Source organism: Prorops nasuta, unplaced genomic scaffold (genome assembly GCF_024137725.1).
Source record: "Prorops nasuta isolate Cenicafe-Biocafe unplaced genomic scaffold, Cenicafe_Pnas_1.2 PNAS00033, whole genome shotgun sequence".
Classification (NCBI taxonomy): Eukaryota; Metazoa; Arthropoda; class Insecta; order Hymenoptera; family Bethylidae; genus Prorops; species Prorops nasuta.
Genome location: NW_027116830.1, coordinates 2,041,887 through 2,068,976, shown reverse-complemented (window position 1 = coordinate 2,068,976; position 27,090 = coordinate 2,041,887). Strand labels below are relative to the sequence as shown.

The window sequence follows — 27,090 nt, the reverse complement described above, 5'->3', positions numbered from 1 at the left end:
TTGGGGACGGCGACACTTTGGCGAAACTTTTCGTCTACAGGGTTGGCAGCACTGCCAGCACTGAGACCGATCCCTAGAGAAAAACCCTTATCCACTGCTGCTTTTTTTATTCACGTTCCCTTTCTACATATGTCTTTTTGCCGAATTTCGACAACTTACGAAAGGTGGAGGGGTCTGAGGGGAGTTAATAATCAGCTGTATTTTCATGTTGTCAAATCCCTGGAAAGTATTTCTAATGTTCATATAGATAATTGTCACTTGACAATTCTCATTAAACCTCGTTACAGGTATTAAACTCTAGTCTTGTGGCAGGTGGTTTGTTGAAACTATTTAAGAATACCGATAAAATGGAGAAAAAAGATAATGAGAACAAGGGTAATGTTTACATGTTGAATTTTTTGGAGTAATATGCATGGGTTGACTTAATTAATAATTGTACATTTTCATTTTTAAAGCTAAGGAGCCTGAGAGTGAAATAGAAAAGCTAGGTACTGCTCTTTTACAGAAATTAGGTTTAAATGATAGAGGAAGAAATGAGGAGCCTGAACACAAAATTTTGAATGAACTTACGCTAGATGGTATAATTGAGTATATCCAAGCTACTGGGCAGAGAAAAATCATTACAATGTCTGGTGCTGGTATCTCTACATGTAAGGATGAAGATGTAAAACTTTCATATGGTCTGATTTTGTCACAATGATTCCATTATAAATTAAAATTTTATAGCTGCAGGAATTCCCGATTTTCGTTCTCCAAACAGTGGCATTTATGACAATTTACAGAAATATAATTTACCCAGTCCACAAGCTATGTTCTCTCTGGATTATTTTAAAACAAATCCAGAACCCTTTTTTAATTTGGCTAAAGAACTACTTCCTGAAAACTTTAAGCCAACAAAATGTCATTATTTTATTCGATTATTACATGAAAAAGGGCTATTGCTCAGGCATTATACACAAAATATTGACACCCTTGAAAAATTGTCAGGACTGCCAGAAGACAAAATAGTAGAAGTCCATGGTACCTTTGAGAAAGGCCATTGCCTGAAATGCAGAGAAGCTTATGATTTACCATGGATGAAAGGTACTATTGGTTTACAAATTTTTTTAACATTTTAAAAACTAATTATTTTTGGCAGAAGATATTTTAATAAATAGTCAGTTTTTCCTCATTTTTTAACATTTAATAGAAAAGGTATTCAATGATGTTATTCCAAAATGTGAGCAGTGCAAGGAAGGTGTTGTGAAGCCAGATATAGTTTTCTTTGGAGAAATGTTACCAGAGCGTTTTCTCATAATGTCAAACAAGGATTTTAAAGAAGCTGATTTATTGATTGTTATGGGAACTAGATTAGAAGTATTACCATTTTCAAATATTATTGACTGGTAAAGAGTACAAAATTTATTTCTAAAGCCGAAGCAATTTAAAAATGAATAAAATCGAGATGATTGTTTCATCAGGGTAAAGCCAACTTGCCCGCGTTTGCTTATCAACAAAGAATTGGTTGGAATGCGAGATGATCTATCCAGAGTTTTGGGAATCAAAGAGGGATTTGTGTTTAAGCCAAAAAATGCAAAGGAAGCGCGAGATGTTGCCTGGTTAGGGGACTGTGATACTGGCTGTAAATTAATGGCTGATAAATTGGGCTGGGGAGTAAGCACAATAATATTTTATCATTGTATGTTAATTATTTCGATATACAATTATTTTTGTTAATATTCCAGGAAGAGTTGGAAGAACTATTCGTTAAAGAGCATGAAAGACTGGACAAAGAAATGCCGAAAACAAAGGTACCAGAAGTAATTATTAATATCCTGACTTTTGTAGTAAAATTTACCTAACTAAATTTATTTGTAACTATCTTTCAGGATGTCTCATCAAAGAGACCACTCGACAAAGACGGAATTAAAAAATAAATATTTTTCTTGAAGAATCTATATATTATTTATTTTTCTGAACTGTAAATGTATATAATTTTATCAAAATGCATTCCGCTTGGTTTGTAATTCATTTTTTTCAATGAAATATTTTTCGGTAAAAGTGTATATCGTGAATGGAAAAAATAAACTGTTTATATTGCTCGATTATGCCACCTAAAACTTTACTGAATCTTTAAAGGTGAAAGGGCTTTGGCCAGTAGTTTTATTTAAATATATTAAATAAATAATAATAAAATACAATTTATTTTCAGTAAATCTTATTGCAACTTATACATTACAAGTGCTCTTTGTATGAATTGCTAGGAAACAACAACTATTTCCTAATATAAATTAAAACGGATATGTCCTCTATCTTACATTACTTTGTTCTTAAATGTTAAACGTCAGTTCAGTTCTTAATAGAAGACTGAGTCTTCGACATTTATAAATAACGTTAATTACAGAAATTAGCGATGGCAAAGCAATGACAAATATTCTACTCAAATGTTCTAAAATGAAAAATAGACACATTAGAGAAGAAATTAACATCTCTAATAATTAAATATCACAAATCCGGACACTAATTAGCAGAAATAATTAAATATGAATTTTAACATGTTCCATTAATAAATTCTTATCGATAAAATCTTCGCCACATATTCCGCAAACCATTTCGTCCCCATCATCGCTCTCCGTTTGATATTGAACAACTTGAATCACAGCTGCTTGTGACACACCATCCTGGATTAAGGAATCCTGTTCATCTTCGTTTTCACATTTAACTATATTTATCGGTAAATTCGTGTCTTCCATTTGCCTAATTTGACTGGAGAAATTCTCATGGCTCTCGGGATTGGGGATTGCCAAGACAGGCAGCGATTCGTTTTGTTTCGTTATTAAATGTAGTGTATTGCTTTTAGATGTATCTATTAAATGCATGTCAGATATTTCATTTTGCCTGCTCGCAGATATCGAATGAAGAATATTATTTTCCGATTGAGTAGATACAATATGAATTGTGCTATTAGGTTTCTCCATCGTAATAGCATTTAAAGCTCCTCTATGATTTTGACTAACGTGTGAAAGCTGTATATTCTCGTTTCGCTTCTCCTCATTTACCAAACAAGTATTACTGGATTTCTCTCCCGAAAGAAGGGAAGAATTGTCATTATGTTTGCAAGCTTCATCATTCTCTGGGGATTCGCTCGCTTGTTCCGTGATAGAGAGAAGAGCCTCGTTCTGTTCATTTCTCGAGTTCAACCTGCTGTTATCTTTGTTAGGAGACGCACCAGCTGAATATTTCCTCTTTTTCGTTGGTTTGCTTTTTGGAGCATTGTTGTTAGTCTTCGCCTTAGCTTCGGCTATCATTTGATCCGAATGTTTAACAATATGAGCACATAGCTCGTCTCTGTCCTGATTAAGTGCTCCGCAAAGAGGACAAGGGTAAGGAGGACCAGTTACTTCAGTTTCATTCTTTCCAGCTGCGTGTACCCAACGAACGTGCTCGCGTAGCACTACTTTCTGATTGAAAGCCCTGGAACAGAGTGGGCAAACGTGTGGTCTCTCTCCAGTGTGAATTCTTTCGTGTTTCCTCAAAGTCCCACCATCCCTAAATGCTTTCCAGCAAAATTTGCAACCATAGGGCCTTTCTCCTGTGTGCGTTCTGTGATGAATTAAATATCCTTGGCGAGATGAGAATGTTTTTGAGCAAGTATCACAGTGAAAGTGGGCAGGACTACCAGCATGGGTCCTACTGTGTTCCCAGAGACCCTGACGTGATACAAAGCTCTTTCCACACTCTGTACAGGTGAATGGGGAGTCTCCAGGATGTGCTGATAATCTGTGTTCGTCCAATTGATTCTGCTTCTCAAATTGTGATCCACATACCTCACAAGAATGAGTCTTTTTCCTGTGTATCCACTGGTGCCTGAACATTTTTTGTTTTGTTGTAAACTTTTTGCCACATTCTGAGCATGCATGCTTGCCCCATTTATTATTGGGTACACCCTGTTCCATGCTCTCCTGCAGCATTTTTTTTGTGCAAGTTGTTTGATGGCTGGCTAAATGATTGCCGTCCTGAAATTGCTTATCGCAATATTCGCACTCTATCGGCATAGTCCAAGATTTGGTTAAATGAATTTTTTCATGGGATGCTAATGCTGTAGCACGTGAAAAATTCACACCGCAATGCGTACAGGTGTATTGCTTGCCATCGTTTCCCTCCACAACCACGTAATTTCTTCTACCCTCGCTATTACTATATGATAATGCTTCTACTTTTACCATAGCGTCGTTGCTGTTGAAAGAGCTTAAAGATAAATTGTATTCTTGATTAATCTGGGTATCTATATTGTTTTGCTGTGCGTATTCGAATTGGGCGACTTCTCCATTAGGCATTACTGTGAACTCCTGCATAGGATCAAGCTTCTCCTGCTGACCTGAAACACTATTTGATTGATCATTGTTAAAAGTATAAGAGGGTACCGCCCAGTGTACGTGACAAACGTCGTAATTTTGCATTTGCTGCACCGAAGACGACGATGTAGCCGAACTTGACGATTCTGTAATATTGTTATCAGACCATTTTCTGAATTCCGTTTGAGCGTTGTTCCCATGATTTTGCAAGGCACGCCCAGCGACATAAGTATGAATTTTCATGTGATTAGATAAGCTTGATGGCCTTTGAAAATCAGCACCACAAATTGTACATTTATGTGGCCTTTCTATTTGATGCACTTGTAGCATGTGTGCTTGTAAACTGCTTCTAGATCTAAACAAGTTACCACAAGTCCTACAGGCATGAGGCCTATCGACCTGATGACAGACGATATGGTTGCTCAAATCTATTTTTCTTTCAAATCTTTCTCCACAAATCGTACAGGAGAGCTTATTGGAATTACATGCAAGATGATGCTTGGTCATTTCAAGTTGAGTGAAAAGATTGCCACAGTTTTGACAATTGATTTTCTTATCCTCAAAGCAAGGATACATTCCACCAAGCTGTCTAAGAGCTTCTACAGCCATAGATTCATCATCTCCAGATGTGTATTGCTGTTGTTCCTCTTGTTTAATATAAATGGGGTATACCACTGAACTTTCATCTTCGTCATCAGAGCGTTCTGTTAAAATCTCTACAGCTGCTTGTGCTTCTGTTATTTCAGCACTAACATCACCTACAGTTACCTCCGTAAGGCTCTCCTGAAGTACGCATTCATCAACAGGCTCGCATATCTCCTCATGAGATATTATATTTTCTTGTATAACATCATGAACGCCGGAAAGTGGAAATGTTACATATTGCTCATTTTCGTGTGTTTCCATTATGTAACAGGGAAAATAAATATTCAAAAATAATTATCTTGAGTGCAGGAGTTGTTATCAATCTAGTTTCACCTTAGGTTAAGTTAGGTCCTGTCATTACTGCTGGACACTAGGTTAATCAACTTATGCCTTACTACAGTATAATTTGTTTTGTTATATCAATAACCTCCTATGTTTAATGCATAGAACAATTATTTATAAGTCTTCAAATACTATTTGCAAAGTGTCGCTATGCATTTGTCGTCGTACAGGTTATATTGAGCGTAACTCCGATCCTGAAGCTAAAGTCAACTGAAGTGCACTCTGAAAGTACACCAACACGAATATGCAAATGCAAATATATACACAAGCAGCTTACTAACACACTGTAAAATTGAAGTTAGCTAACTGAATTTGGCTTCTTAATGAAAAAGTGGGAAGCGGGGAGAGCTGAGGATTCGAGAAATCGAAAAAGGGTTAGATACACTGACAGCTGGTTTCGCGCGTGTTTCTTTATCTCATTTTTTTTTAAATAGAATGAAATAGAAACGATACAAAGGTTATCTTATACAAGTAATGAAGCATTTAGTTCTGAATAAAAACTGCATTTGAATTGTTCTTTAAATACTATTTATATTTACTGCTAGTCCAAAAAAAATGAAAAATAATTATGAATCAGTTGCTAATTGGAGCTTTCTCTGGTGGTTGTTTAAGTTATTTGGTTTTCCTTTTTTTTTACCATGGGCACTTTATAATTTCATTGGTATTATAAATCAGAAACGTCAACGAACCAATCTTCAGGGAAAAGTAAGTTTTATTATTTTTTTCGTTTTACTGAAAATGTTGAAAAAAATGTTTACCCAACTTTAAATGCAGGTTGTTATGATAACCGGAGCAAGCTCTGGACTAGGAGAATCTCTGGCTCATTTATTTTATAGCTGTGGCTGTAAAATTATTTTAGTTTCAAGAAGGAGGAAGGAGCTAGAGAAAGTAAGGAATGATATAATGAATACTCATCAGACTGTCACTACTCATCCACCAATAGTTTTAACCTTGGATTTGACAGAGATCAACTCTTTAAAATCTGAAGTGAATAAAGTTTTGGATATTTATGGAAAAATTGATATTTTGATCAACAATGCTGGTATTTCTTATCGTGGAGAAATAATTGATACCAAAGTAGACATTGATATCAAAGTAATGCTGATTAATTACTTTGCTCAAATTGCTCTTACTAAAGGTATTAAAAAACTTTAATGGATTTTTTCAAAAGAGAGGCTATATGATTTCTAACTTTTAGCTGTTATACCATCTATGATAAAACAAAATAATGGCCATGTTGTTTATATAAGCAGTGTACAAGGAAAAATAGGGATTCCATACAGATCTGCTTATGCAGCATCTAAGCATGCTTTGCAAGCCTGGTGTGATGTCTGTAGAGCAGAAATGGCAGAGAAAAATGTTGCCATCACTGTTATCAGCCCAGGATATATAAAAACCTCACTCTCTCTCAATGCTTTAACAGGAACTGGTCAAGTTTATGGAGGTAAAATAATTATTCTCTTAAAATATGAATACTATATACTTATGTAAGTTATTTCAGTTATGGATGAAGCCACGGAAAAAGGCTATACTCCAGAATTTGTGGCAGATCAAGTATTGAAGGCTGTATTGAAAAAAGAAAAGGATTTGGTAGTTGCTACTTTTACTCCAAAAGTAGCAATATTATTAAGAACTGTATTTCCTTCCATTTACTTTTGGATTATGCAAAAGAGGGCAAAGAAATTGAAAAAAAATAGATAATGTTCTAGACAATGATAATAATTGTTGTTTTGTTATGGTTGTTTTGCCATTAATAATGTAAAAAACAATGGTAATCTATGCTAAAATTTCCTCAAGGAGATAGGTGATAAAAGTAAGATGTAAGATTTAAAACTATTTCTTTGTTTATTATTTATGGCCACAATGAGGTGGAAATTGTTTACAGTATATACATTTTAATACTACAGAACTGGAAATATGTCTGAAGCAAATTGTTCTGGTTATCAATTTTTTTTATCATAAGGGGTTAAAAGACCAATCATTATTGCAAAATTATATTATTTTTTTATGTAAGAAATTATTTTAAATGCGAATAAATGCTTTATAACAATGTAGCGAAGAAATATTTCATTTAGTTGCTTCAGCTACTGCCAGTATTATGATGATGTATTTTTCCTGTTTTTGTACACTTAATACACACACCTCTAGGTTAGGAGAAAAAAACTTTTAATTCTGTAAATTATATAAAAAAATTTCTACCTAGGTGAAAAATATCCAGAACAAAAAAAAAGTTTAGTTTTTATACTGTTAAGATAATTCGTTTTCGAAGAACTCAATGCACAATTACATATAAAATTACAATCAATCATTTGGTAATATAAAATATCAGGTCTGCATTTAATCTTTACAAAGATTTAAGCCCGACCGTTTCTCTTCCAATGTGGAAACATGAATTTTGATCGACTGCGTAATTAGGAAAAATACAATTTTTTCAACAAACGAAATTAAACGCTTAATATAAACTGCATAGCTTAAAACTCAAGATTGTTGCTTCTCATTATCTTGAATAAATCACAACCTTTGTGCTAAACGTCATCTTTAATAATCTTAAATGATATTATTTTGGATCTTTTTCTACAGCTTAAAGAAAAATATATTTGTTACTGGTTTTAACACATCTTATGTACATTCATGCTCTAGTATTTAACAATGTACATGTGGGATCCAATAAACCAATCCTTTTTGTACAGTATAGAAAACTAAAATTTCAATAAAATAGAAAGTAATTTAACGTTCATTTAAGAATCGTCCTAAGAAATTAGCAGGAATGTTTGCGATATTTTTATACGAATCTTAAGCTGCTCTTAAAATCTCGTACTCGTAATAACGAACTACCTAAGATAAAAATTCATTCAATTGTCTTATTGGGTGAGAGAAGTCATGAAATACTTTTGTTGTATTTCATATTTTCAGAGTGCTCTATCTACTTTATTTACAATCTAACAGTACATAGTGCTAAATTGAACTTTTTTCTTTTAATTTAATTGCAATTCGGCACGATGATTTAAAGAACATTTGCACCAGTCTGTATTTGAATGTACCAAAAAGGTTTGTTCATGTCTCCTCAATCTGATTGATGAACAACAACAAAATTGACGAAAGAAGAATCAATATCTTCTTAATGATCAAAGAGGAATAATATCATTAATATTAGATTGTACGGATGACCATTCTCCATTTTTATTGTATATTATGCAAAAATTCAAAATGGAGCAATCAGCATCTGTGTGTCGAGCAATGTTACATGCTAAGCAGTAGTTTCAGATGAGAATGGATATCAATGAGTCAATTAAAAATGTCCAAATTAAAAAAAATTATAATAATAATAATAATTATAATAAAATAAAAGAAATGACACTGTATTTCTCCTAATTTTATATATCCTACACTAGGCCTTTGTACAATTCAGAAGAATGCATCAAATGGCCTACCTTACTTCCTTTGCTTACTGAGATATCATTTATCTCATGTGCGAGTTGTTTCATTTGAACGCTTTATATACTCTCCAAGCACTGATGCTGAGTGCTAACAAACTAATAGTTGTATGCAATATTCGTCTCCTGGTGTCATCTTTTCTAACCAGAAATGTTGGCGAAGATGGACCCAAAACTGCTAACAATTCTACATGAGGCAGCTTCCTAGTATCAGTCTCAACTTGATACTGACAGCAAGGATCAAACTGCCAGGATACTGTATACAAACCACAAGTTATAACTGATGTAAAACCAAAAGGTCCACAGATATATGGTCGATCTCCCCAAACCAAGCCTATTATAAAATTCAAATGGTTATAAAGAATAAAAAATTATCTTAAAAAAAATCAATATATAATCCATTACCAGTAACAATAGCTGCTAGACCCGACAGAGCTGCTGTTTTGTGCAAACAATTTCCAACAGTAATCCATCTAGAGGTTTCATCTCCCAGTTTGGATGGTTCAATTACGATTAAATTACATTCCATTTCCAATGCTCTTTCCAATTCATATTCAAATGTCTCATGTGCATTCTCACTATCGTATACCTCTCTAATAATGGCGACATTTGAGGTATAATTTCTATAAGCAAATAAACAAATTATTGATTATTCCATTATGTGAACCAGAACACATTAATAATATATAATAAATAAAATAATATTTTGAAAGAAATTTGTCAGAATTGAATAGCTTTGTATGTTACATAAGAAGTTGAGCTAATCTAAGCAATGCATGAATTATTTGGTAACTCATTGCTTTCTATTAATAAATATTTCTCAGTATTGAATTTTTGTTTATGTATACTATATTCAAAATGCATGCGATTTATAGTTATAAATTAATAAAAAAAAGTTTAATTTAGATTAGTTCAAAGCATGATGAGAAAGATGTGGAAGAAACCATTTCTCGAATTATAAAATTAGTGAAATCCACTTAAGAGAGGTTGTGCTTTTTCTTAGTTTATTTAGCCGATTGATATCAATTGAATTTTTCAGAACTGGTGGAATATTTAGGAGCAAGTAGTGTAGATTAACGGAGATTAATCGTGGAGATGATTATTAAGAATTTTCGTTAAACTTTTTTCAGGATCGTTTCGGTGGATAAATATTTTCGAAGGATTGAGGTTTTTCCAGCTGCGAAATATTGATGTTTATGGGAAAAAACTGGAATTTTGCAAAATTTACAAACCTGTCACCAGCTTCATCTACCATCTTTACCTGAAGATATTACAAACACTGAAACGGTGGACGGTGGTTGGTGTGAACCGGAAGAAAGACTCAAATTTTTGAACCGGATGGAAAAATCAGCTGATCGTTTCGAATTCGCACGACTCGTGTGGTATTCTTCATCGCAAATTCAAATTACAGTTCTCACGCTTTTATTGTATTTCAAAATTAAGAAAAGATAAAAAGATAAGAGTATGATGGATCATTCGACGACTCCTCTGTGTCAATTTCCAATAGCGAAAATATCTTTAAAAATATCTTTTGCCAAAAGGAGTAAAATCGCATAAAAGGTATGTATAATTTCTCCATATTCTCAAAAATTATTATTAGAATACACATTTTTCAGCTTAGACAGTGCTTGACAATCATGAAATGTTCTCTTTAAAAATATACGTGGGTGAAGAAAGTTCATGGAACAAACAATTAACCAAGCTATAGAAGATTCAAAGGGGAGTAATCTTGGGCGCCATCTTGTTCTCGAGGATGCTGGATATAAAGTTGGAGTCTGAGAAGGATTAATTTCGAGCAATTTTACAATTATCGTGAAGGAATTGGAACGACTTCAAATAAAATAATGATTATTGACAGTAAGTTTGAATTTTAAGTGAATAAAATGTGTCTAGAATTGAAGTTAAATGTGGTATAAATTGGTGTAGGCGCAGACTAGTGGGCATAGTAATTCTAGTAATTGGCAGGGAGTGGGACTATTTGTTGGTGGCGCAGGTGAGCGGAGAAAATGGCGTGGTTAGGTCATGGAGAGACAAGCCCAGCAGTGTGAGACGTGAGTGGGCGCAGCCGGAGAGAAACGGGACAGATCGCAGATGGACGTCCCAACGAGCGTTCTGTCATGGAGAATTTAACGCGACGCGTTTACACGGAGTTTTATCGCCGTCCATCGTGCATCGACAGTTTCAAGTGCTTCTCTTTTAATATTGAGAGGAAGAAAAATCGACATACAAATATATAAGTAGTAGGAGAGAAAACAAGAAAGAGAGAGAGAGAGAGAGAGAGAAAATTGGGTTCCATCGATGCTATCTCGTCGTGTGGCCGGCGCCTTTGATAAAAACCTCGCAGCCTTCGAGGATCATTAATGCTTCGATCTTGGGAAAGGCTTGAGACGAGTGGTGATTGGCTATCGATAACCGAACAGTGACCCAATTACTGTATCGTTTGTGCTGTTTTATTCTGTAGAGCAAGAGAGAGAAAGTGTAAATCACAGGTGCTGCTGTTCATGTGCGAATGCGACAAGCATTCTTGTGCAACAAATATTGAATAATTCAAACTCGCGTTGGATGTGCCGTTCTAAACCGATGTCGGCCAAGGAAAGAGTCGACCACGGCCAGTAAACACCGGGGGAGCAAGCAGATACTCGACTGTGAGAGAATCATTTTTTAGCAGATCCAAAAAGGGGATGACGGAAGACACGTGACTGTTTCTCCAAGTACGAACACAGCCAACGATTGATATTGTCAATTGTAAAAAATAACAAGAAATAATAAGAGAAGAAGAAGAAGAAGAGAGAGAGAGAGAGAGAGAGAGAGAGAGAGTTGGGAATTTCTGATGGATAAAATTGGATGAATTTGTAGGCAAGGAGAGGAATAGGGGGATGCGAGTGGCGATGATGCAGCAGCAGGGGGTTTGGAAGTGGTGAAAGCTGTGCGGCAAGAAATGTCAGGGGGGACGGGGACGAGTACGGTAACGGGTGGCGTCCGTGGCACCGGCGCCGAGTGCAGGAAGTTCGCACCGAACATCTTCAACAAGAGCAAGTGCAGCAGCTGCTTCAAGCAGAAGGAGGAGCACAGCGCGGAGGCTTTGGAATGCAACAGGGTGAGTTTTCTTTGATGGACTCGACCCTTCCCCTCCATCTCTCTCTCGCTCATCCCACAGGATTCCCCACTACCTATTCCATCCCCTCCCCCTCTCCACAAACTTCCAACTGTGCGTGTGCTCTCCTCTTCGTATTGCCTGGCCAATTGGCCAATCCACTCACATCCCGGCCCATCTTGCTACGCTCCATGCTGTCAACACAAGCTTATCAATGCACACCTATGGCAATTCATTCCGCATGAAATTCCTAGTGGAGATGAGGAAAACCTCCACCATGGCACACTTATTACGCAAGGATCGTGCTCCAAGTTTTTCCAGCTACTTCTTCCTCTCACAGTGAAGCCTCTCTGAATGACACAACGATAAATTGCGTGTCTAGCCCGAATTAATCAAGCTTCCAGATCCAATTTATGTCCCTCTCACGGAGGATTAGAGGCAATCCCACCGGTGGCGTGGAGGGAGAACTACATTTGTTTATATCTCTGCACGAACCGCGCGCGTGACTGCAAGCTAAGCAGAGAAAAACCTCGAGCGTTTATTGCCAAAACACTCCAGCCCAACGATTCTTCTCTTATCTTATATTGGCAGCCTTATCAATTTGAATGCTTCTTTTTTTCTTCTTTCACGAGACGGATGTTACTCGCTCGTGTGTCAGCAGTTTTTAATGGATTGGAAACATAAGAGATAGCGTCGATTTGTTGCGTTCGTCGTGATGTTTTGGTTGGCTGCATGGAAGATGGATTGATTGTTTGGTTGTTTAGCAGGTGAGAGTGGAGGAACGAGTGGCGAGATGGATTGGGATTAATCGAAGCGTCGTCAATAGCGACGGTGGTGGTGGAATTGGAAAAGAGTAGGGGGGATAGGGAGGCTAGTCTTTTCCTTTCCTTTCCTTTCCTTGGAATCGATGGTTTTTCACGCCACCACGACTGCTAGGTTCGCCGTAGAAGCCTTGTTCAGAGCTGCTCTTACCTTTATAAGGACCTCATTGAAAATGCTGCTTATGCTGCTGCTCGCGACGCACCTCCAACCAATCCCGAAGCACCATTCTCGCCACTCTCCCATTTTTTCCTAGAACTCACTCCATTCAATAGCATCGGAGCGCAATTATTTGATCAACGCATTTCTTTCTCTCCCTAAGTCGAAGTTAGCGAGAAAGATCTTTCCTGGAATTTGCTAATCCCAATTTCTCGCTATTCTTCTCGAAGCAAAACAATTTCTTTAATGTTTACTCCCGAAGATAAATTCGTGGAACTCTGAAAAGAATACGAGGAAGAGGTTGGTTCGGTCGGTTGGCAAGTTTGTTATTGTCGATTGTCGCGTTGCAGGAGCGACGTAGGCTAATGTCGACGGGTAATTTACGCGATTGTCGAAGCCCGAGGAGAACGTGCAAAAATCTAAATATTGCGCAATTGCAATGAGAGAGGGAAGCGCCGTAGGCGAACTGGCCGTACGAGTAAGGAGAAGGAGCTAATTATAATTATCCATGATTTATTATATACTGTGCTCTTGCCAAGTGTATCTAATGGATTGGTTTAAATTTTAATTATGCAGGAGCTGCTGCGCGTTGGTACGACGAAGGATCGGTAGTTTCGGAAGAAAGAAGACTGACTGGCCTGGTGGTAAAGGTCGAAAACTGGAAGCGTGCTACAGGTCGTCCTTGATGGACAGGATGTTCCTGCCGCGTACCGTCTAATCTTCTCTCTCTCTCTCTCTCTCTCTCTCTTTCTCCCTGTTTAACCGTCTGTAGTCCTCGTAGCCTCACTCCCACCCCCCCCCTCTCTCTCTCTCTCTCTCTCTCCGTTTGTCCAACTCTTCCTCACCAAAAATAAGATTATATACGCGCGATGATCCCTTCATCGAGGCGACCTGTAAAAAACGCAAGGGTGCTTCGATCCGATGGATGCAAATGATTCGTCGATGATCGGCGATCACAGATGCGAGGAAAATCTCTCCACGGCTGAATTCAAGTCGCGCGGATTACATATCCACGCTCACGACTTACAAATAAGCCGAAGGCCGAGCAAGAGGAGATCGCTCGATGCGGAGGAGAACAAGATGGATCGCACGCACGCGATATCGCCATCGATCGTCTATCGCTCGCTAGCCGCGGGAGTTTCCCTGAAAAATTGCAAATTATCCCTCACGGGCACTCTCGTACACGTAGAGATGTAGCGTAGAACCCTATAATTGGAAGCGAGAGTGTCCGGTGAAAAGGGGAGAAGAGAAAAAGAGAAAGAGAAATTAGGAAAGTAGCAGAGAGCTCGGTAGGTTTTTGGAATCGAAAGGAGACGTAGTGGAGGTTTGGGCCGAGCGAGTAGGTAAGTAAGTAAGTATGTAAGTAAGTATTGTGTTGGATGGAGAGACGACGCCTGGCTGACGCACCTGCAGAGAAGAGAGCAGTTGCTGGCCTGGCGGTTACCGGGCCGGAATAGCAACGAGTGTCATTGCCCCGCTGGGCGCCGTCGCCACCGTCGGAGAACCGCTCTGGCACCGTGTCTACATAGAGAATACAGGAATAGCAGCCTTTGCTCCTCCCTCCACTCTAAAAACGTGAAAGGAATCTCTCTCTCTCTCTCTCTCTCTCTCTCTCTCTCTCTCTTTCTCTCTCTTTCTCTTCATTTTCCTATATCTCACCGAAATCATGCAGTCAGGACACGCCGTCGAACGAAATCAACGAGAAAGTCCAATCCAGAAAAGAGTAAAATGTATAAATTTGACTAAAGAGGTGCGATCGATTCCAGGAAGCCATGGAGAAGCATCGAAATGGGAACGGAAACGATCGAACTGGTGGAACGGATACTGGATTGAATCCGATAGAGAAGAAACGTTACGTGTACTGTTAGAAACGTTACGTGCCATGCGAGAGAACGCCTTGAGTCGCTTGACTATCTCTCGAGACTTTGTCCACGAGCCATAGAAAATGGAGAGATATGGCCGCGAGCTAGCACCGCCAGTCAATTCGGTGTAGAAAGTCGTTGAAAGTAGAAATTTGCCGGCTCGCAACGATAATGGTGGCTGAGCTACGTGCGTGTGCCGTCTGCCGGCTCAATAATAGATTGGTTAAAACCAAATCGTAGCGGACGCTGAGAAGATGATAAATAGTACGCGAGTCGTCGTTGCAACGAGGCCTCATGAGGTGTTGCAGCAGGTGTCGCAACAATCAATCCTCTTGACAAACGCCTTGGTACATTTTCTCATCGTGTCGTTTGATGTTTTCACCAATCCCGCTTAATTGCCGATGCTTAATCCTAGCTGGGACAGCAATTGGACCGTGAATCCGTCACTTGAAATTCCTAACGCCTTTCTCCTGAGCCGCGGGTACCGCGACACTTGTCGCTCCTTGCACGCGCCAACCGCGCAACTCACTCATTTCTAACATTTCTCTAATCTTTGCCAATGCTCATTCCGTTCTTTTCTTTTCAGGCCACGAGAAAGATCTCCAAATGCGGCTATCTCTTCGTAGCACCGGGCTGGGATTTTTCCAATCCGCTCAATCGGACGAAGGTAAGAATTTTGCGCCCCTTTACGAGTTACGCAAGTATTTTTATGGATATTTTCGTTTCTGGTAACAGTGGATCGATAAGGATCTTCGCGTAGGAGTCGTAACTGCTTTGTGACTTCATCGTCTGCCACCTTTTCTGGCCCATTGTTCTATGAATAGAGTAGGTTGATCTACTCTCATCCCCATATCTCTCTCTCTCCCTCCCCGATCTTTCTCTCCTTCCTCGCTCATTATCAATTGAAAATTTCCCATTCGTTACTCCAACGTGTACAAGGCTCCTAACCTCGTTTCTATTTTCATCGTTGCTTCGATTAATTTGCTGGCGTTGTTCACCAATCCTGCTTCTCCAATGATTTATTCATGTATAAAGTTTACGATGCCTTCGAGTGGTTAAGGATGATTTTCCTTTTCCCTCGTGGTGTTGGAAAACTGGATGTATAAATTAGCGGCGATACTTGAACAATGCCTCCGAGCAAAATCCAAAGTGAGAAGCAAGAATGTCGATGAAAAGGTCACGCGGCGGAGAGACTTTAGCGAGAGGTTAGAAATTGAAGAGGAGAGGAGGAATGTTAAGGATGTAAGAAACAGAAAGCAGAGGTGTCGTCCGGGCAACGAGTGAAAGCGAATCTTGCCTAGATGGCTGAGATTTCGTGAACTTTTCACGTCCAACATGACTTCCGGAACAGGTGGTTTATGTAATTCATTTTTCGATGTCCCGGATAGGTTAAAGTGCGCAAGGTAATTCACGCTCTCCTTGTGTTCCACGATCGTCTTATCTTCACGTTTCCTGCTCTAGCTAACTGTACCTGTTTCACCAGCAGGTATACCATTAACTATACTCCCGTTATGAAATAAACATGCGCAAGGGGGCGCGACGCGCGGTCGAGAGCCGAAAATTCAGTTCGCGGCCGTATTGGTCCGTCTGACTAAAATGGCGTTCGCTCCGAAAACGGTCGCATCGCACGTCTCACCTGGAAAGTTCAAAGTGATCCCGCGCGGCGATAAACAAACTTATCGAACTTTCGGAGAGACTATCGCGATCAGGGCGAGTGATAGAACGAAATCGTTAAGGTTGTTGGAAAAAACGGGGTAAAAATTGTAACGCGAGGGGTTATGTTAGGTCCGATGCAAATCGGTAGCATGAAGCACCTGAGGATTGTCGTGTTGGATGTGATTGTAATACGGCTATGTTAGCTACTACACCGTCATCACCACTGCGCATAAACACGCGCACACACATGCACACCCACAAACCGAGCATACCGAGGCTCGTGGTGGTGTTGGAGGTTTGAGAGTGTGTTGGTGGTGGTGTTACGGTAGGTTATGCCATGCATTCCACTCGAGGTCGACGAACCGAGACGAACGCCAGCCAGCAGCACGCTCAAGCACGTTGCTCGATCCTGCCAGCTGTTTCTATCTCTTTCCTTCCTTCTGCTAACCTCTCTTTCCCTCTTCTCTATACCTCCCCCTTCTATTTGTTCCACCAAACCCTTCCCCTTTCTCCTGGGCGTTCCTCGGTAATACCCTTTAATTTTTTTCTCCACTTCCCTTAATCATCCTCATTTGACTAATTAATTTAATTAAACCAATTTCATTCCTCTCGTGATTGCATCCATCTCCCTTCGCCTCTACGCTATACGTATATATATCTCTCATCCCCCCTCTCCAAGGTTTTCTCCACTCACGCCAGGGTCCCGTGGCTTTTTTCGTCAACCAAGTGTGTATAGTCGTCCTGGCACTAATTAGAGTGGCATTAATAGCAGAATGCATCGGGGGAAAGTATAATACGATCAGAAGAAGCTGCTGCAGGGTGAAAGTAGCTCGATCTCGCAACGACATCGATCGCGGCTAACTTTCTGGCCAAGAAAGTTTGGTTTCGTTTCTCGATGATGACTTTTTTTTGCTATATAAAACGTTCGCCAGGACGATAATGCTCTGGGAACCGCGCGAGAGGGGCTTGGAAAAATTGTACATATATATATATATAGTGTATGATCCATTTAATAGGCGCGGACGACCCTGGGAAATTTTCCAGGTCGATCCTGGCACGCGAGGAAAGCCAGTTGATAGCTGCGCAGTGCATAGCCGAGTGCACCGTAGATTTTCGATTTTCATCGATGTTGGATGAAATTGAATCTGAAAAAATCCACATGGAGAACAAGAGAGATCGCGAGATGAACGATTAAACGTGCCCATTCTTTTTCGCGTGCGTTAACCAGGTAACCTGAATTCATGCTTAAGTCAGCGTGACCGCTACGAAACGTTAGTATGCATGACTAGTATGAAGAAAAATAGCTACCCAATAGAATTAATGGATGAACATATATATATATATAAGAAAGCGAACTGAAGTAGAGAACAATCAGGGTCAGGAATTTTTTGTACACACTCCATAAGCTACTGGTCAGTTCTACATCCTTTGATCTTTTTTCAGAGATGGCAAAGAAGATGGTTCGTCCTGTACGACGACGGCGAGCTCACGTATTCCGTCGACGAGCACGTAAGTGGACTCATTTAGCCTCCCCTGGCTAGCCAGAATCCCCGCAAGAACCAAATCCGCTTTGCAGTATCCGCTTATACGAGTTTCGTGGGGCTTCACTCCGCAGAAGATTCTTCGAAGCGAAAATTATTCAACGATTAATTTTGCACACTTGAAATTATTAAGAAAATGTTGACAAGAGAGTTGGCGAAAGGACAGACTGATTTATGAAATCATTTTTCGCAGCCCGAAACGGTGCCACAGGCAAGAATAGACATGACCCGAGTGCTGGAAGTGGCAGCAGCGGAGGACGTGACCGGGCATCCTTATAGCCTGGCTGTGACCTCGCCAGAGGGCGCGACCTTCGTCAAGGGCACTTGTCGCGAGGAGACCAGATGGTGGGCGGACGTGCTGCAGGTGTACTCACGAAACAAGGTAACGAAATGCAAAAAAAACTCTTCCTCTTCCTCCGTAAACAGAAACGTTTTTATAACATCAATCTTCTTCCAGGGTCGTCACAAGAGAAACGCTACATTTCCTGGTGGGCAAACCAGCATCCTTCAAGTCACACCTACCATCAGAAGTGAGACTGGTTCTCTTGCAAAATTATTTTTATTGCTTTGGTAAGGATAGAGTGTAGAACAAATGTAATAATTAATTTCTTTTTTCAGGTAATACTCCAAATCCTCAACGACCGAGGTTCAATAGCTGTAGATCCGAGCCAAGAAGCAGCAGTGGGCCAACGGTCAGTTGGTTATCCGAGTCGGATAGCTCGAAACACGAGAATTCGTCCTTGACCAGTGATCCCGACAATACAACGCAACAGCAGCATCATCACCATCTCAATTATCGCCAACAAAATCATCGCTACCACCACTATCACCACCACCACCACCACCATCTCTTAGAGGACGGTGAACACCTGCGAAGCAACGGTTCACCATCTCGTTCCAGTCCTCGAGAAAGGGAAAACGGTACTCTGGCCTCGTACCTAACCTCCAACATCGCTGAAACCCCTGTCTCATCAGTCTCGACAACTTCCACTTCCTCCTCGTTCGAAGCCACTTCCAAAGCAACGTCCACCACCTCGGATATTTTATCCAGCAACACTGTTGCTACTTATACCACTGCTGTTGCTAATACTAATACCTCTACTACTACTAGTACTACTGCTGCTACTGTAACTACCGATTCTACCGGTTCTATCAACTCCTTGATACTAGCAGATTCAACGACGTTAACGGAAAAACCACCAATCGTACCATCAGAGACCAGATCGGTGTACAGAGATCAGCCAGCCAGCAGTGCTTCTCCTCCAACGAGGGACAAACTACGAGCAGAGGACAAAGCAAGACGCAGGCTGATTCAGGAACACCGATCTGACTCTTTTAGTGGAATCTCCAATAATGGTAGTAGTGGCAGCAACGAGAAGCTGGACGATGATGCCTGTCGCAGAATATTCCTCGAGCACGAGAGAGAAAGGGAAGGCAAGTTGCGTGACATAGCAGCTTCTCTCACTCAGTCAAGGACGAGAAGGAGCAAACCGAGAAGCTTTGATCCCACGAGAGACGTGGTGGATAATGCGAATTCCAATAATCATGAGAAATTGATCAGAGGAGATCCTGATGGTTGTGGATTGGATATTACAGGGATCAGATACTCGCCTACGTCTGAGCTGAGAGTAGATTTGCCTGCTGAGGATCTGCTGAATATCAAGAAAGGCTGGCTGATGAAGCAGGGGGCTAATAAAGAGTGGAACAAGCACTGGTTCGTCATCAGGGGATGTGGTTTGATGTACTACAGAGATCCTTGTGCCGAGGATAAAGGGATAATGGATGGTGTGATAGATCTGAACACTGTCACAGCAGTGACTCCTCTGCAGGTCGCCAGGAACTACGGTTTCCAAACTGTGGCCTGGGACGATCGAGGGTCAACCGTTCTGTCTGCTGTAACAGCTGGGATAAGATCCAGTTGGATATCAGCCATTAGAAGAGCTGCCAATTTACCTGATCCTGATAAGGATAGTCAGTCGTCTCATTGTCAGGATGTTCACAGACAGGATAGCAATCCTCAATCACCCACCACTTCCATTACAGACAGGGATAGGGAATCTGTGGTTCCCTCCACTTCTATCACTCCAAGATCAGTTCTGTTCTCGTCTGACGAGGAATATCGTACAGCTTCCGAGGGTGGTAGACGCGAATCGGGTGACTGGTCAGAAATTCCAGTGTCACCACCTCCTGGGCCACCCGAATCCTCGTCCTTGATGAGGAACGGCGGCGACTGGACACCCAGCAACACTTCCAAAGGCTCTAACTGGTCAGATTCGACGAATCACGAGTGGGCTGAGCTACCACCTTCCCCACCTCTCACCAGGACTGCTCTCTCCAGAGTCAAGGCTAGATCGAGATCCAGTTCGAGGTCCAGGGTGTACAAAAGGAGCAGGAGCTCGCCTCCTAGTTCCAGAAGAAGTACCCTGGATAGCGTCAGATCCGAGGACCTGATGATGGCTTGTTGCGACCTTGAGGAAGACGAAGAACAGAGCAATTCTTCCTCTCACTTGCAGAGCATATCGAGCAACAACGAGAGTCCCTTGATAGTCGAGCTTCTGGAGAACCAAGTGTCCCTCCTGAGAGACCAGCTGGACCAGAACCAGTCCCACCCGAGTACGCTACTAGTCATTGTCGAGAGGCAAGAAAACGAGATTGAGAATCTGAAGTCCCAGTTGAATGCAGCTAGAACTGACGTTGCCAATGCTGAGAACGAATTGTCCAGACTGAGACAGGAAAAGGCAGAGGCATCGATTCGTGAGAAACAAGTGGAGGAGCTGTTGAACACCATTCAGAGGACCGAGCAGCAGAGGAGCAAGGACCTGGACGATCTTGAGAAAATGAAAAAGCTCTATAACAGGGACAAAGAGATGCTCGAGTGTAAACTCATGGAAACCGAGGCTATTCTGAGGGAAACTGCAGAGAGGTGCGAGATGCTCTCCAATGAATTATCTGATAGCCATGGTAACGTTGAACATCTTCAGCTGGAAGTTGCTTCACTCAGCGATAGATTGTCTCAAGGTAAAACTACTAAGAAAATTAATTCCTTGGTAAAACTCATTAAGCTTTTTGTCTATTCAGGAATCGAGGAGAACGATCGTTTGTACAGTAGAATACGAGAGCTAGAGGGAAAGAGTAGTTTATCCGTGTCACGAGATCGTGGTCGTAGCTTTGACTCTTTGAGCGATTTAACGAACATCGATTTAGATCGTGATTTAAGTACATTAGACAAGGAACGGTAAGATGATGTTTTGATTTTAATCGTTTGGAAAGAAACGAGATATTAATTACAGAAATTTTTTCAGGATAATGGACGAGTACGATGAATTGAGGAGCAGATTCGAGAAAGCAGTATTGGAGATTCGAGCTATGAGGAAGGAATTGAGGGAGGCAAACGCTAGGCAAGATGCTCTAGAACTAGAGATAATAGCTCATAAACAGGACGCAGCTGGAGTTAATGAAACAAATCAAGCTCAAGTACAATTAATGGCAGCCAGAATACAGGACTTGACTAGCAAGCTGGGAATAAGCGAAAAGCAGGCGAGAACCTTGAAGCAGAAGCTGACCAAGGCTGAGACGAGGGACAAGAGACGATCGCTGTCTTTGAAAGGCAGGGAATCCTTCCAGATTTCCCAGGAGATGGAGGAGAAGCTACTGGACCTCGAGAACAAAATCAGTGCTATAGAACGTGGCAGGTGCATGAGTGCACCTGCGTCAGCCTGCAGCAGCAGCTCCAAAGAGTCCAGTCCAAATCCTAAGAAGGACAAAAGAAAGGAGAGCAAGAACCTGGACAGATCCAGGCCCAGAAGGAAATCTTTGGACAGTGCCACAAGCTCGGAACCAATGAAGGTTCTCATCAGGCTGAGCACTCTGGAGACCAAAGTGGCCAGTGTCACTGCTGAGAGTCTGGCTAGCGATGCTGAGAAGGATTCCAGCGAGTGTAGTGAGGCTGGTGCTTCCCCAAACTGCGAGCTTTCGTTCGAAATCCTCTCCAGGCTGAGGAAGCTTGAGAGAGTCGTTGGTAAATCGAAACGAAGACTGGAGAAGTGTCTGGGCTCCACTCAGGCAGAGGAGAAAGCAGAAAAGTGCTTGCGAGAGGTGAATGATATACTCGAATCCTGCTTGGAGTGCAAGAAGAATCAATCTAATGCTCAGGTGGTCGAGTCCGTAGGTGTTATGGTAGCTAGATTAGAAACTATTCTTAAGGATAAGTTGCATGAACTTACGAAGAGACGTCAGACGCTCGCTCAGAACGGTCAGCTGGACGACAGGGAAAAGGCAAAGTTGCTTGCTGAAAGAATAGCCTTCGAAAGCATCATTCTGCAGCAGATCAAGTGCGCCATCGGCAGGAATCACGAGAAAAGCGCCGTGCTGAGCGAATTGGTGGAAACTAGTCAGCTTGTGTCAAGCTTAAAGCGTAAGATTCACGGAACCAAGCCCAAAACCTACCAAAACTCGAGTTACGTTCAGTATCTTACTAAGGTTTTAGCGAATAGGTTAGTACTTGTTGGAGGAATTTCTCCTCCCAAGGACACTTCCAAAGAAGTTACCGCTGCCCGGGGCGAGAGTCTGGGCTTCCTGCTGCAGAAACAGTCGGAGATAAAGGAGCTGATGCGAAAATACAAGGAAAAGAACCTGAGGCATCTAGCAGAGGCTTTGGCCACTGAGACTTTCAATTTGTCGAAGCAGGAGGACTTGGGCAAACAAATACAGGTATCCAGTAAGAAGCTGCTAGAGGATAGACGTATCAGGGAAGCCTGGGCATTGGCTCAGGAAACTGTAAGCAAGGAGCTCGTACAGGCTGAAGTCTCCCACGTGATTATACGTTGTGGTCAGATGTACGAGCAGGATATCACGTGCATCACCGATACTTGCCTGAATTTTGATTCCTCCACCGACGTGAAACTCGAAGCCTGGACCGACGAAGCCCAGATCAGGCTCAGGCAGGAGATGGAGCTGTGCATCCAGGAATTATCAGATGCCTACGAGGACTGCTTGAAAAGCATGAAGACGAACAAATGCTCTATTGGTTCTAATTACGATTCTCGACAGCTCCTTGTTGATTATGCTGACGTAATTGCTCATAAAGCACTGATAGACGCTAGAATTAGCCTTCTTCAGGAATCCGTTAGGCCAATCACCTTCACTGGGAACACCTTTGTATCTAGTCTCATTAAAAACGACGATGTTTTCTCGTGCCTTGACGATAATCTCCCCAACAGTCTGCTCCTCGACTCAGAATTCTCTTACTTCTATCAGCAGTCTGTGAAGGAGTGCGAGGAGAAGATCACTGGCAGGCGTAGTACGAGGGAACAACTGAAGATCATCAACCAATCATTGTGTAATCTCGAGGACGATCTAACAGAGCTTGGAAAGTCCTTGAAGATTAAAATAGGGGACGATAGGATAGAGAATTTTTGTAAGAGAAACTTCTCTTCTGGTGGGAACCTGGATTGGCCTATGATTTGTGAAAGATGCTCTCATCTACGTGAGCAAATCAAGAAAATGAGCGATTCTATCAATGGTGCTTCCTGTAGACAGTGTTGTCAGTTACAGGAAACAGTTCGTAGATTGACAGTGGAGCATAATCAGGAGCTGGAGACCTTAAAACGTAATCAGGAGAAGGATCTGATGGACATCAGGAGTGAATTGGAAAATCAGAGACATTCCTTGACATCTCAGTACGAGCAGGAAGCAGCGAATTTGCGCGAGAGAGCCAGGAAGCTGGAGCACAGGTTGAATGCAATGGATTCGGAGCATTCGGCGCATGTTAATGAATTAAGGGCAGCTTATCAGCGTTCGATGAGCGCTGAACTGGATACTGATGCAGAGACCAGGAAGAGATACAAGGAAGAGATAAAGCAGCTGCGCGCTTTGTGTGAGAAAGGTTTGTTGGCAATGGAAAATTCTCATAGGAGGATCATATCGGATATGGAGGAGAAGCACAGGCAGGAATTGGAGAACTTGAGGATCGAGAAGGAGCAGGCACTCTCCGAGGAAACCCAGGCTACCCTGGCTGCTCTCGATGCCATGAGAAAGGCCCATGAACACGAGGTGCAGAAAGAAATTGCCAAATTTAAGAAGGAATTCCTTAAACAAATGCAAGCACGCGAGGATATTGGGGCCCTTCACAAGGAACACGAGTAAGATATATGGAATAAAACTGATCAATTTTACTTTGATTCTAAATTGTTAGTATCTATTAACTCATTGATTCGTTTCTCTAATTTGTTTTTTCCTCATTCCCAGGGTTGAAATGCAAGAGATCAAGCAGGATATTTTATCACTGTCAGCGAAATATTCGTCGAAATGTGTGGAGTCTGCAGCATTGGAAGAGAAAGTTGGCATGTTGAGTAAGCAATTGGCTCAGGCGCAACAGCACATAATGCAATTGGATGCGAGGAACAAACAGCTGAGAGCTCATCTGATACTGGAAACGAACGACAGTGGAATAAATGACACCTTACAGCTTTTAAGAGGCAGGGATAATGAGATGGCCGAGCAGAGAGAAGAAATTCATCGACTGCAACAGCAATTAAAAGTATGTTGCGAATAAGTCTTGATAGCCTGTTATTGATCGTTGCTTCGCTGGATCTCTAATTCGAGCAGTCACAGCCTTCGGCTTTGGACAATGACTAATCGCTAAATAATAATAGTAATAATAATAATTGTAGTAATGATATTGGCTGCTTAATTAACGCAACTTTCACCGTTTCACTAATAGCATGGGGATACCCAGCAGTCCAGCGTGCTACAGACCAAACAATTGCAGATGAACTCTTCGTATGCCCAGCAGAGAGCTAGGAACGAATTTCTGAGAACTCGTAGCGAAGAGATGAAAACGACGAATGAGAAGAGGAGCTCGTTGGACTCGAGTAAATTCTCTTATAATATTGAAAGATTGAAACAACGTTTGCCCTTCTCCAGTAATCTTAGGGGGGCTAGTGATAGTTCAGGTTCGCGAGACACTAGCTTGGAAAGAATCGGTCAGGATGGTGTTCTTATCACGCCCTTGTGGGACAGCCTGAAACAGAGGAGTGCCGTTACTCATCGGTATCAAGGTACAGAGCAGAGGTGAATTGGCCATTTATTTTCTTATCTGGGTGTTGGATCCGCGTTTCTACGCTTCGGATCATCACGAGAGAAGTAATACGAGTAACAACTAATCGACTGTATTCACACTATTGGATCGTATTCGATCTAAGCGTCGTTGATGAAGCAAATGTTTATTGTTTGACCTCTGGGCATGCTGGGTTCAAGTACTAGATGGAAAGTATGTGTATTTGGCATGTAAGATATGTTCCTAAGAATGGGTGCTATGTGCAATCTATTAATGCTTATTCTTTGTTTGTCGACCTTCGGTCACTAATTCTGTCTTGATGGATAGTACGAGTAGGGGAAGGAAAGGGGTGAAGTAAATAGTTGAATAACATTGCGACGAATTTGTTATACTTATGTCTGTTAGGAGAGTCATACTATATGCTTTGTAATTTTACGAGATGTACTATAGTAGCTTTCATTAATCACCCCATAGAAGATAAATGTGCAACAATTATGTGAAACAAAAGGTGGCACAGCAGCGATGCGAATCCGCAGTACTGGCGAGCAACGGCAGGAGAGCGAGCAAAGTGAAAAGCAGCAACACCAGACGTCTTACACCAACCGTAACAACACTCGTCGCCCATCCAGCTTCACCTCGGAACCCTCAGCTCTCTCCGTTGCAGGTAATTCAATGATCAACTTGTTATAATTTGCCTCCATGTTCGTTTGATTGATAAATGTAAATTTTTGTAGAGTTGACGAGGTCTCCAGCAGTGAGATGGACCAGCAAAACTTGTCGAAGCGTACCTTCTGCGACCATACCGAATTATCGTCATACACTCCATCCTCAGTTGCCTGCGGTAGGTATGGTCGCTGAGAGGAAAAAGCGTTTTGAAATCTGAGCCACCAGATTTCTCTCTCTCTCTCTCTCTCTCTTTCTCTCGAGGGAAACAGTATACTATAGGGAAACATGTGAAAGAGGAAGGAATCCCCCTTGATATGCTCAATTACTATCATTGAATTTAATGGATGGACGTTCAACTAATCAATTATACGATTTCAATAAATTATACCGGTTAAACGAATAGTACAGAAAGGTGTTAAGTGTAATATCGCTAATTATACGTTTAACATTTGTATTGAACGTGTTTATCAAGTAAACATAATTCAATAGTCGAGAATGAACTATTTATGCTAATCCGGGTAGAGGATAGGATCGTCCTTGACGAAGCTTCCATTTCAGAAATTCTCGTAGTTCCATCCTCGGTCTTGCCTTCGCATTTTGCTAGGCGTACACTCACCTTTGATACGCATTTAAATTTTGATAACCAATCTTTTTCCATGATGTTTTTCTATGACTGACTTTGGAGGAATTTTTCGAAAATGTATTTTCGACTATTATACACGCCAAATTATGGAGAATTGGTGTTGAATTAGTGTTTCGCAATGATTCTCGGTAAATAGACTGAAGTATTATTGAATGTAATTTTTATACAATCAAAGATTGCGTTTTTGTTGTTTAATTAGTGCAATAATTGAATAAGCCTGCCCGAATTGTCGAATGAAGGCGGGACTTTGCTGTTATATCCGATGGAAAAATTAGAAACATCACTGTTGATCTTTTTTCGCTTTCGCTATTGTTATGTATAGAATTTGCACGTGAAAGTTATCCCATTGCATTGTGTATTACCACATTCATCCATTTTTTATATATATTTTTTTTGTAAATCTTATATCGCATTCATTTAATGTTAATAATGTATAGTTTATGATTATTTATTAGGTCGTTAAGAGAAATAGATAGATATTCACGTCGATTACGGATTGTTTATATATAAATAATTATATTATTATTGATGTATTCTATTAATTATATACATTATCGCGATTTATCGATTTTCGCCCGATATTAATTCATAAACGATATTTTAACTGATTATCTCTCATGTAGAATAATCACTCAGGATTGTTTAACGTTTCTAATATATTATTATTATTATTGTATTACATCATTGCATTTGTATTATAATTTATAGCCCGTTTCAAATGAAATGCAGTAACGATTGTCAAGGCGTTTGCTGGTTTTCAAAGATTTATTTGTTCTCAAATTGTAAATAATAAAGAATTATAACACAATCTTCTTTATTCTTCGTTTTGTGTTCACTT

At 40.8% G+C, this 27,090-nt stretch overlaps 5 protein-coding genes across 14 annotated transcripts; 3 read left to right on the top strand and 2 right to left on the bottom strand.

Annotated features, from left to right (window-relative positions):
• The first annotated feature begins 100 nt into the window (after nt 1-100).
• Sirt2 (Sirtuin 2) lies at nt 101-2,084 on the top strand. Of its 2 annotated transcripts, XM_066743402.1 has the most exons (8): nt 108-223; nt 289-375; nt 456-650; nt 727-1,083; nt 1,190-1,385; nt 1,461-1,653; nt 1,725-1,790; nt 1,869-2,084. In XM_066743402.1, the coding sequence occupies exons 1-8, from the start codon at nt 130-132 to the stop codon at nt 1,914-1,916; spliced, it is 1,236 nt and encodes a 411-aa protein (XP_066599499.1). In that variant the 5' UTR covers nt 108-129; the 3' UTR covers nt 1,917-2,084. The 2 variants fall into 2 exon arrangements, with proteins under 2 accessions (XP_066599500.1, XP_066599499.1); XM_066743403.1 differs by having other exon boundaries at nt 101-375.
• An 80-nt stretch (nt 2,085-2,164) lies between these two features.
• On the bottom strand, nt 2,165-5,542 carry LOC136783276 (zinc finger protein 271-like). Its single transcript, XM_066743312.1, has one exon. The coding sequence runs from the start codon at nt 5,238-5,240 to the stop codon at nt 2,517-2,519; it is 2,724 nt and encodes a 907-aa protein (XP_066599409.1). The 5' UTR covers nt 5,241-5,542; the 3' UTR covers nt 2,165-2,516.
• Nucleotides 5,543-5,731: 189 nt separating this feature from the next.
• On the top strand, nt 5,732-7,375 carry LOC136783327 (dehydrogenase/reductase SDR family protein 7-like). The gene is made up of 4 exons (XM_066743419.1): nt 5,732-6,026; nt 6,096-6,459; nt 6,520-6,765; nt 6,823-7,375. Exons 1-4 carry the CDS (start codon nt 5,877-5,879, stop codon nt 7,020-7,022), a joined length of 960 nt encoding a protein of 319 aa, XP_066599516.1. The 5' UTR covers nt 5,732-5,876; the 3' UTR covers nt 7,023-7,375.
• Pmi (Transmembrane protein Pmi) lies at nt 7,148-12,200 on the bottom strand. Of its 2 annotated transcripts, none has more exons than XM_066743452.1 (3): nt 12,072-12,200; nt 9,161-9,378; nt 7,148-9,089 (listed from the first exon to the last, which is right to left on the bottom strand). In XM_066743452.1, exons 1-3 carry the CDS (start codon nt 12,083-12,085, stop codon nt 8,803-8,805), a joined length of 519 nt encoding a protein of 172 aa, XP_066599549.1. In that variant the 5' UTR covers nt 12,086-12,200; the 3' UTR covers nt 7,148-8,802. The 2 variants fall into 2 exon arrangements, with proteins under 2 accessions (XP_066599549.1, XP_066599548.1); XM_066743451.1 differs by lacking the exon at nt 12,072-12,200 and adding an exon at nt 9,988-10,045.
• Nucleotides 10,817-27,055, top strand: osp (outspread). Of its 8 annotated transcripts, XM_066743246.1 has the most exons (13): nt 10,817-11,466; nt 11,612-11,852; nt 15,276-15,356; nt 17,789-17,854; nt 18,080-18,268; nt 18,344-18,416; nt 18,505-20,904; nt 20,965-21,121; nt 21,189-24,026; nt 24,133-24,424; nt 24,608-24,944; nt 25,452-25,607; nt 25,678-27,055. In XM_066743246.1, exons 2-13 carry the CDS (start codon nt 11,694-11,696, stop codon nt 25,824-25,826), a joined length of 6,897 nt encoding a protein of 2,298 aa, XP_066599343.1. In that variant the 5' UTR covers nt 10,817-11,466; nt 11,612-11,693; the 3' UTR covers nt 25,827-27,055. The 8 variants fall into 8 exon arrangements, 7 of the variants coding, with proteins under 7 accessions (XP_066599343.1, XP_066599344.1, XP_066599349.1 ...); XR_010824239.1 differs by having other exon boundaries at nt 10,817-11,852; nt 24,608-24,957; nt 25,678-25,816; XM_066743247.1 differs by having other exon boundaries at nt 10,817-11,852; nt 24,656-24,944.
• Nucleotides 27,056-27,090: the final 35 nt, after the last annotated feature.

Coding starts and splice junctions, on each gene's coding strand:
- LOC136783327 (XM_066743419.1), top strand. CDS start 5,877: ATGAAAAATAATTATGAATCAGTTGCTAATTGGAGCTTTCTCTGGTGG. Junction 6,460..6,519: donor TCAAATTGCTCTTACTAAAG/GTATTAAAAAAC, acceptor TCTAACTTTTAG/CTGTTATACCATCTATGATA. Junction 6,766..6,822: donor AACTGGTCAAGTTTATGGAG/GTAAAATAATTA, acceptor AAGTTATTTCAG/TTATGGATGAAGCCACGGAA.
- Pmi (XM_066743451.1), bottom strand. CDS start 10,010: ATGGTAGATGAAGCTGGTGACAG. Junction 9,379..9,987: donor GTAGATGAAGCTGGTGACAG/GTTTGTAAATTT, acceptor ATTTGCTTATAG/AAATTATACCTCAAATGTCG. Junction 9,090..9,160: donor TCTAGCAGCTATTGTTACTG/GTAATGGATTAT, acceptor ATTTTATAATAG/GCTTGGTTTGGGGAGATCGA.
- osp (XM_066743246.1), top strand. CDS start 11,694: ATGTCAGGGGGGACGGGGACGAGTACGGTAACGGGTGGCGTCCGTGGC. Junction 18,269..18,343: donor AGGTGTACTCACGAAACAAG/GTAACGAAATGC, acceptor ATCTTCTTCCAG/GGTCGTCACAAGAGAAACGC. Junction 25,608..25,677: donor CTCAGCTCTCTCCGTTGCAG/GTAATTCAATGA, acceptor AAATTTTTGTAG/AGTTGACGAGGTCTCCAGCA.
- LOC136783276 (XM_066743312.1), bottom strand. CDS start 5,240: ATGGAAACACACGAAAATGAGCAATATGTAACATTTCCACTTTCCGGC.
- Sirt2 (XM_066743402.1), top strand. CDS start 130: ATGTCTTTTTGCCGAATTTCGACAACTTACGAAAGGTGGAGGGGTCTG. Junction 376..455: donor AAAAGATAATGAGAACAAGG/GTAATGTTTACA, acceptor TCATTTTTAAAG/CTAAGGAGCCTGAGAGTGAA. Junction 1,386..1,460: donor TTTTCAAATATTATTGACTG/GTAAAGAGTACA, acceptor TTGTTTCATCAG/GGTAAAGCCAACTTGCCCGC.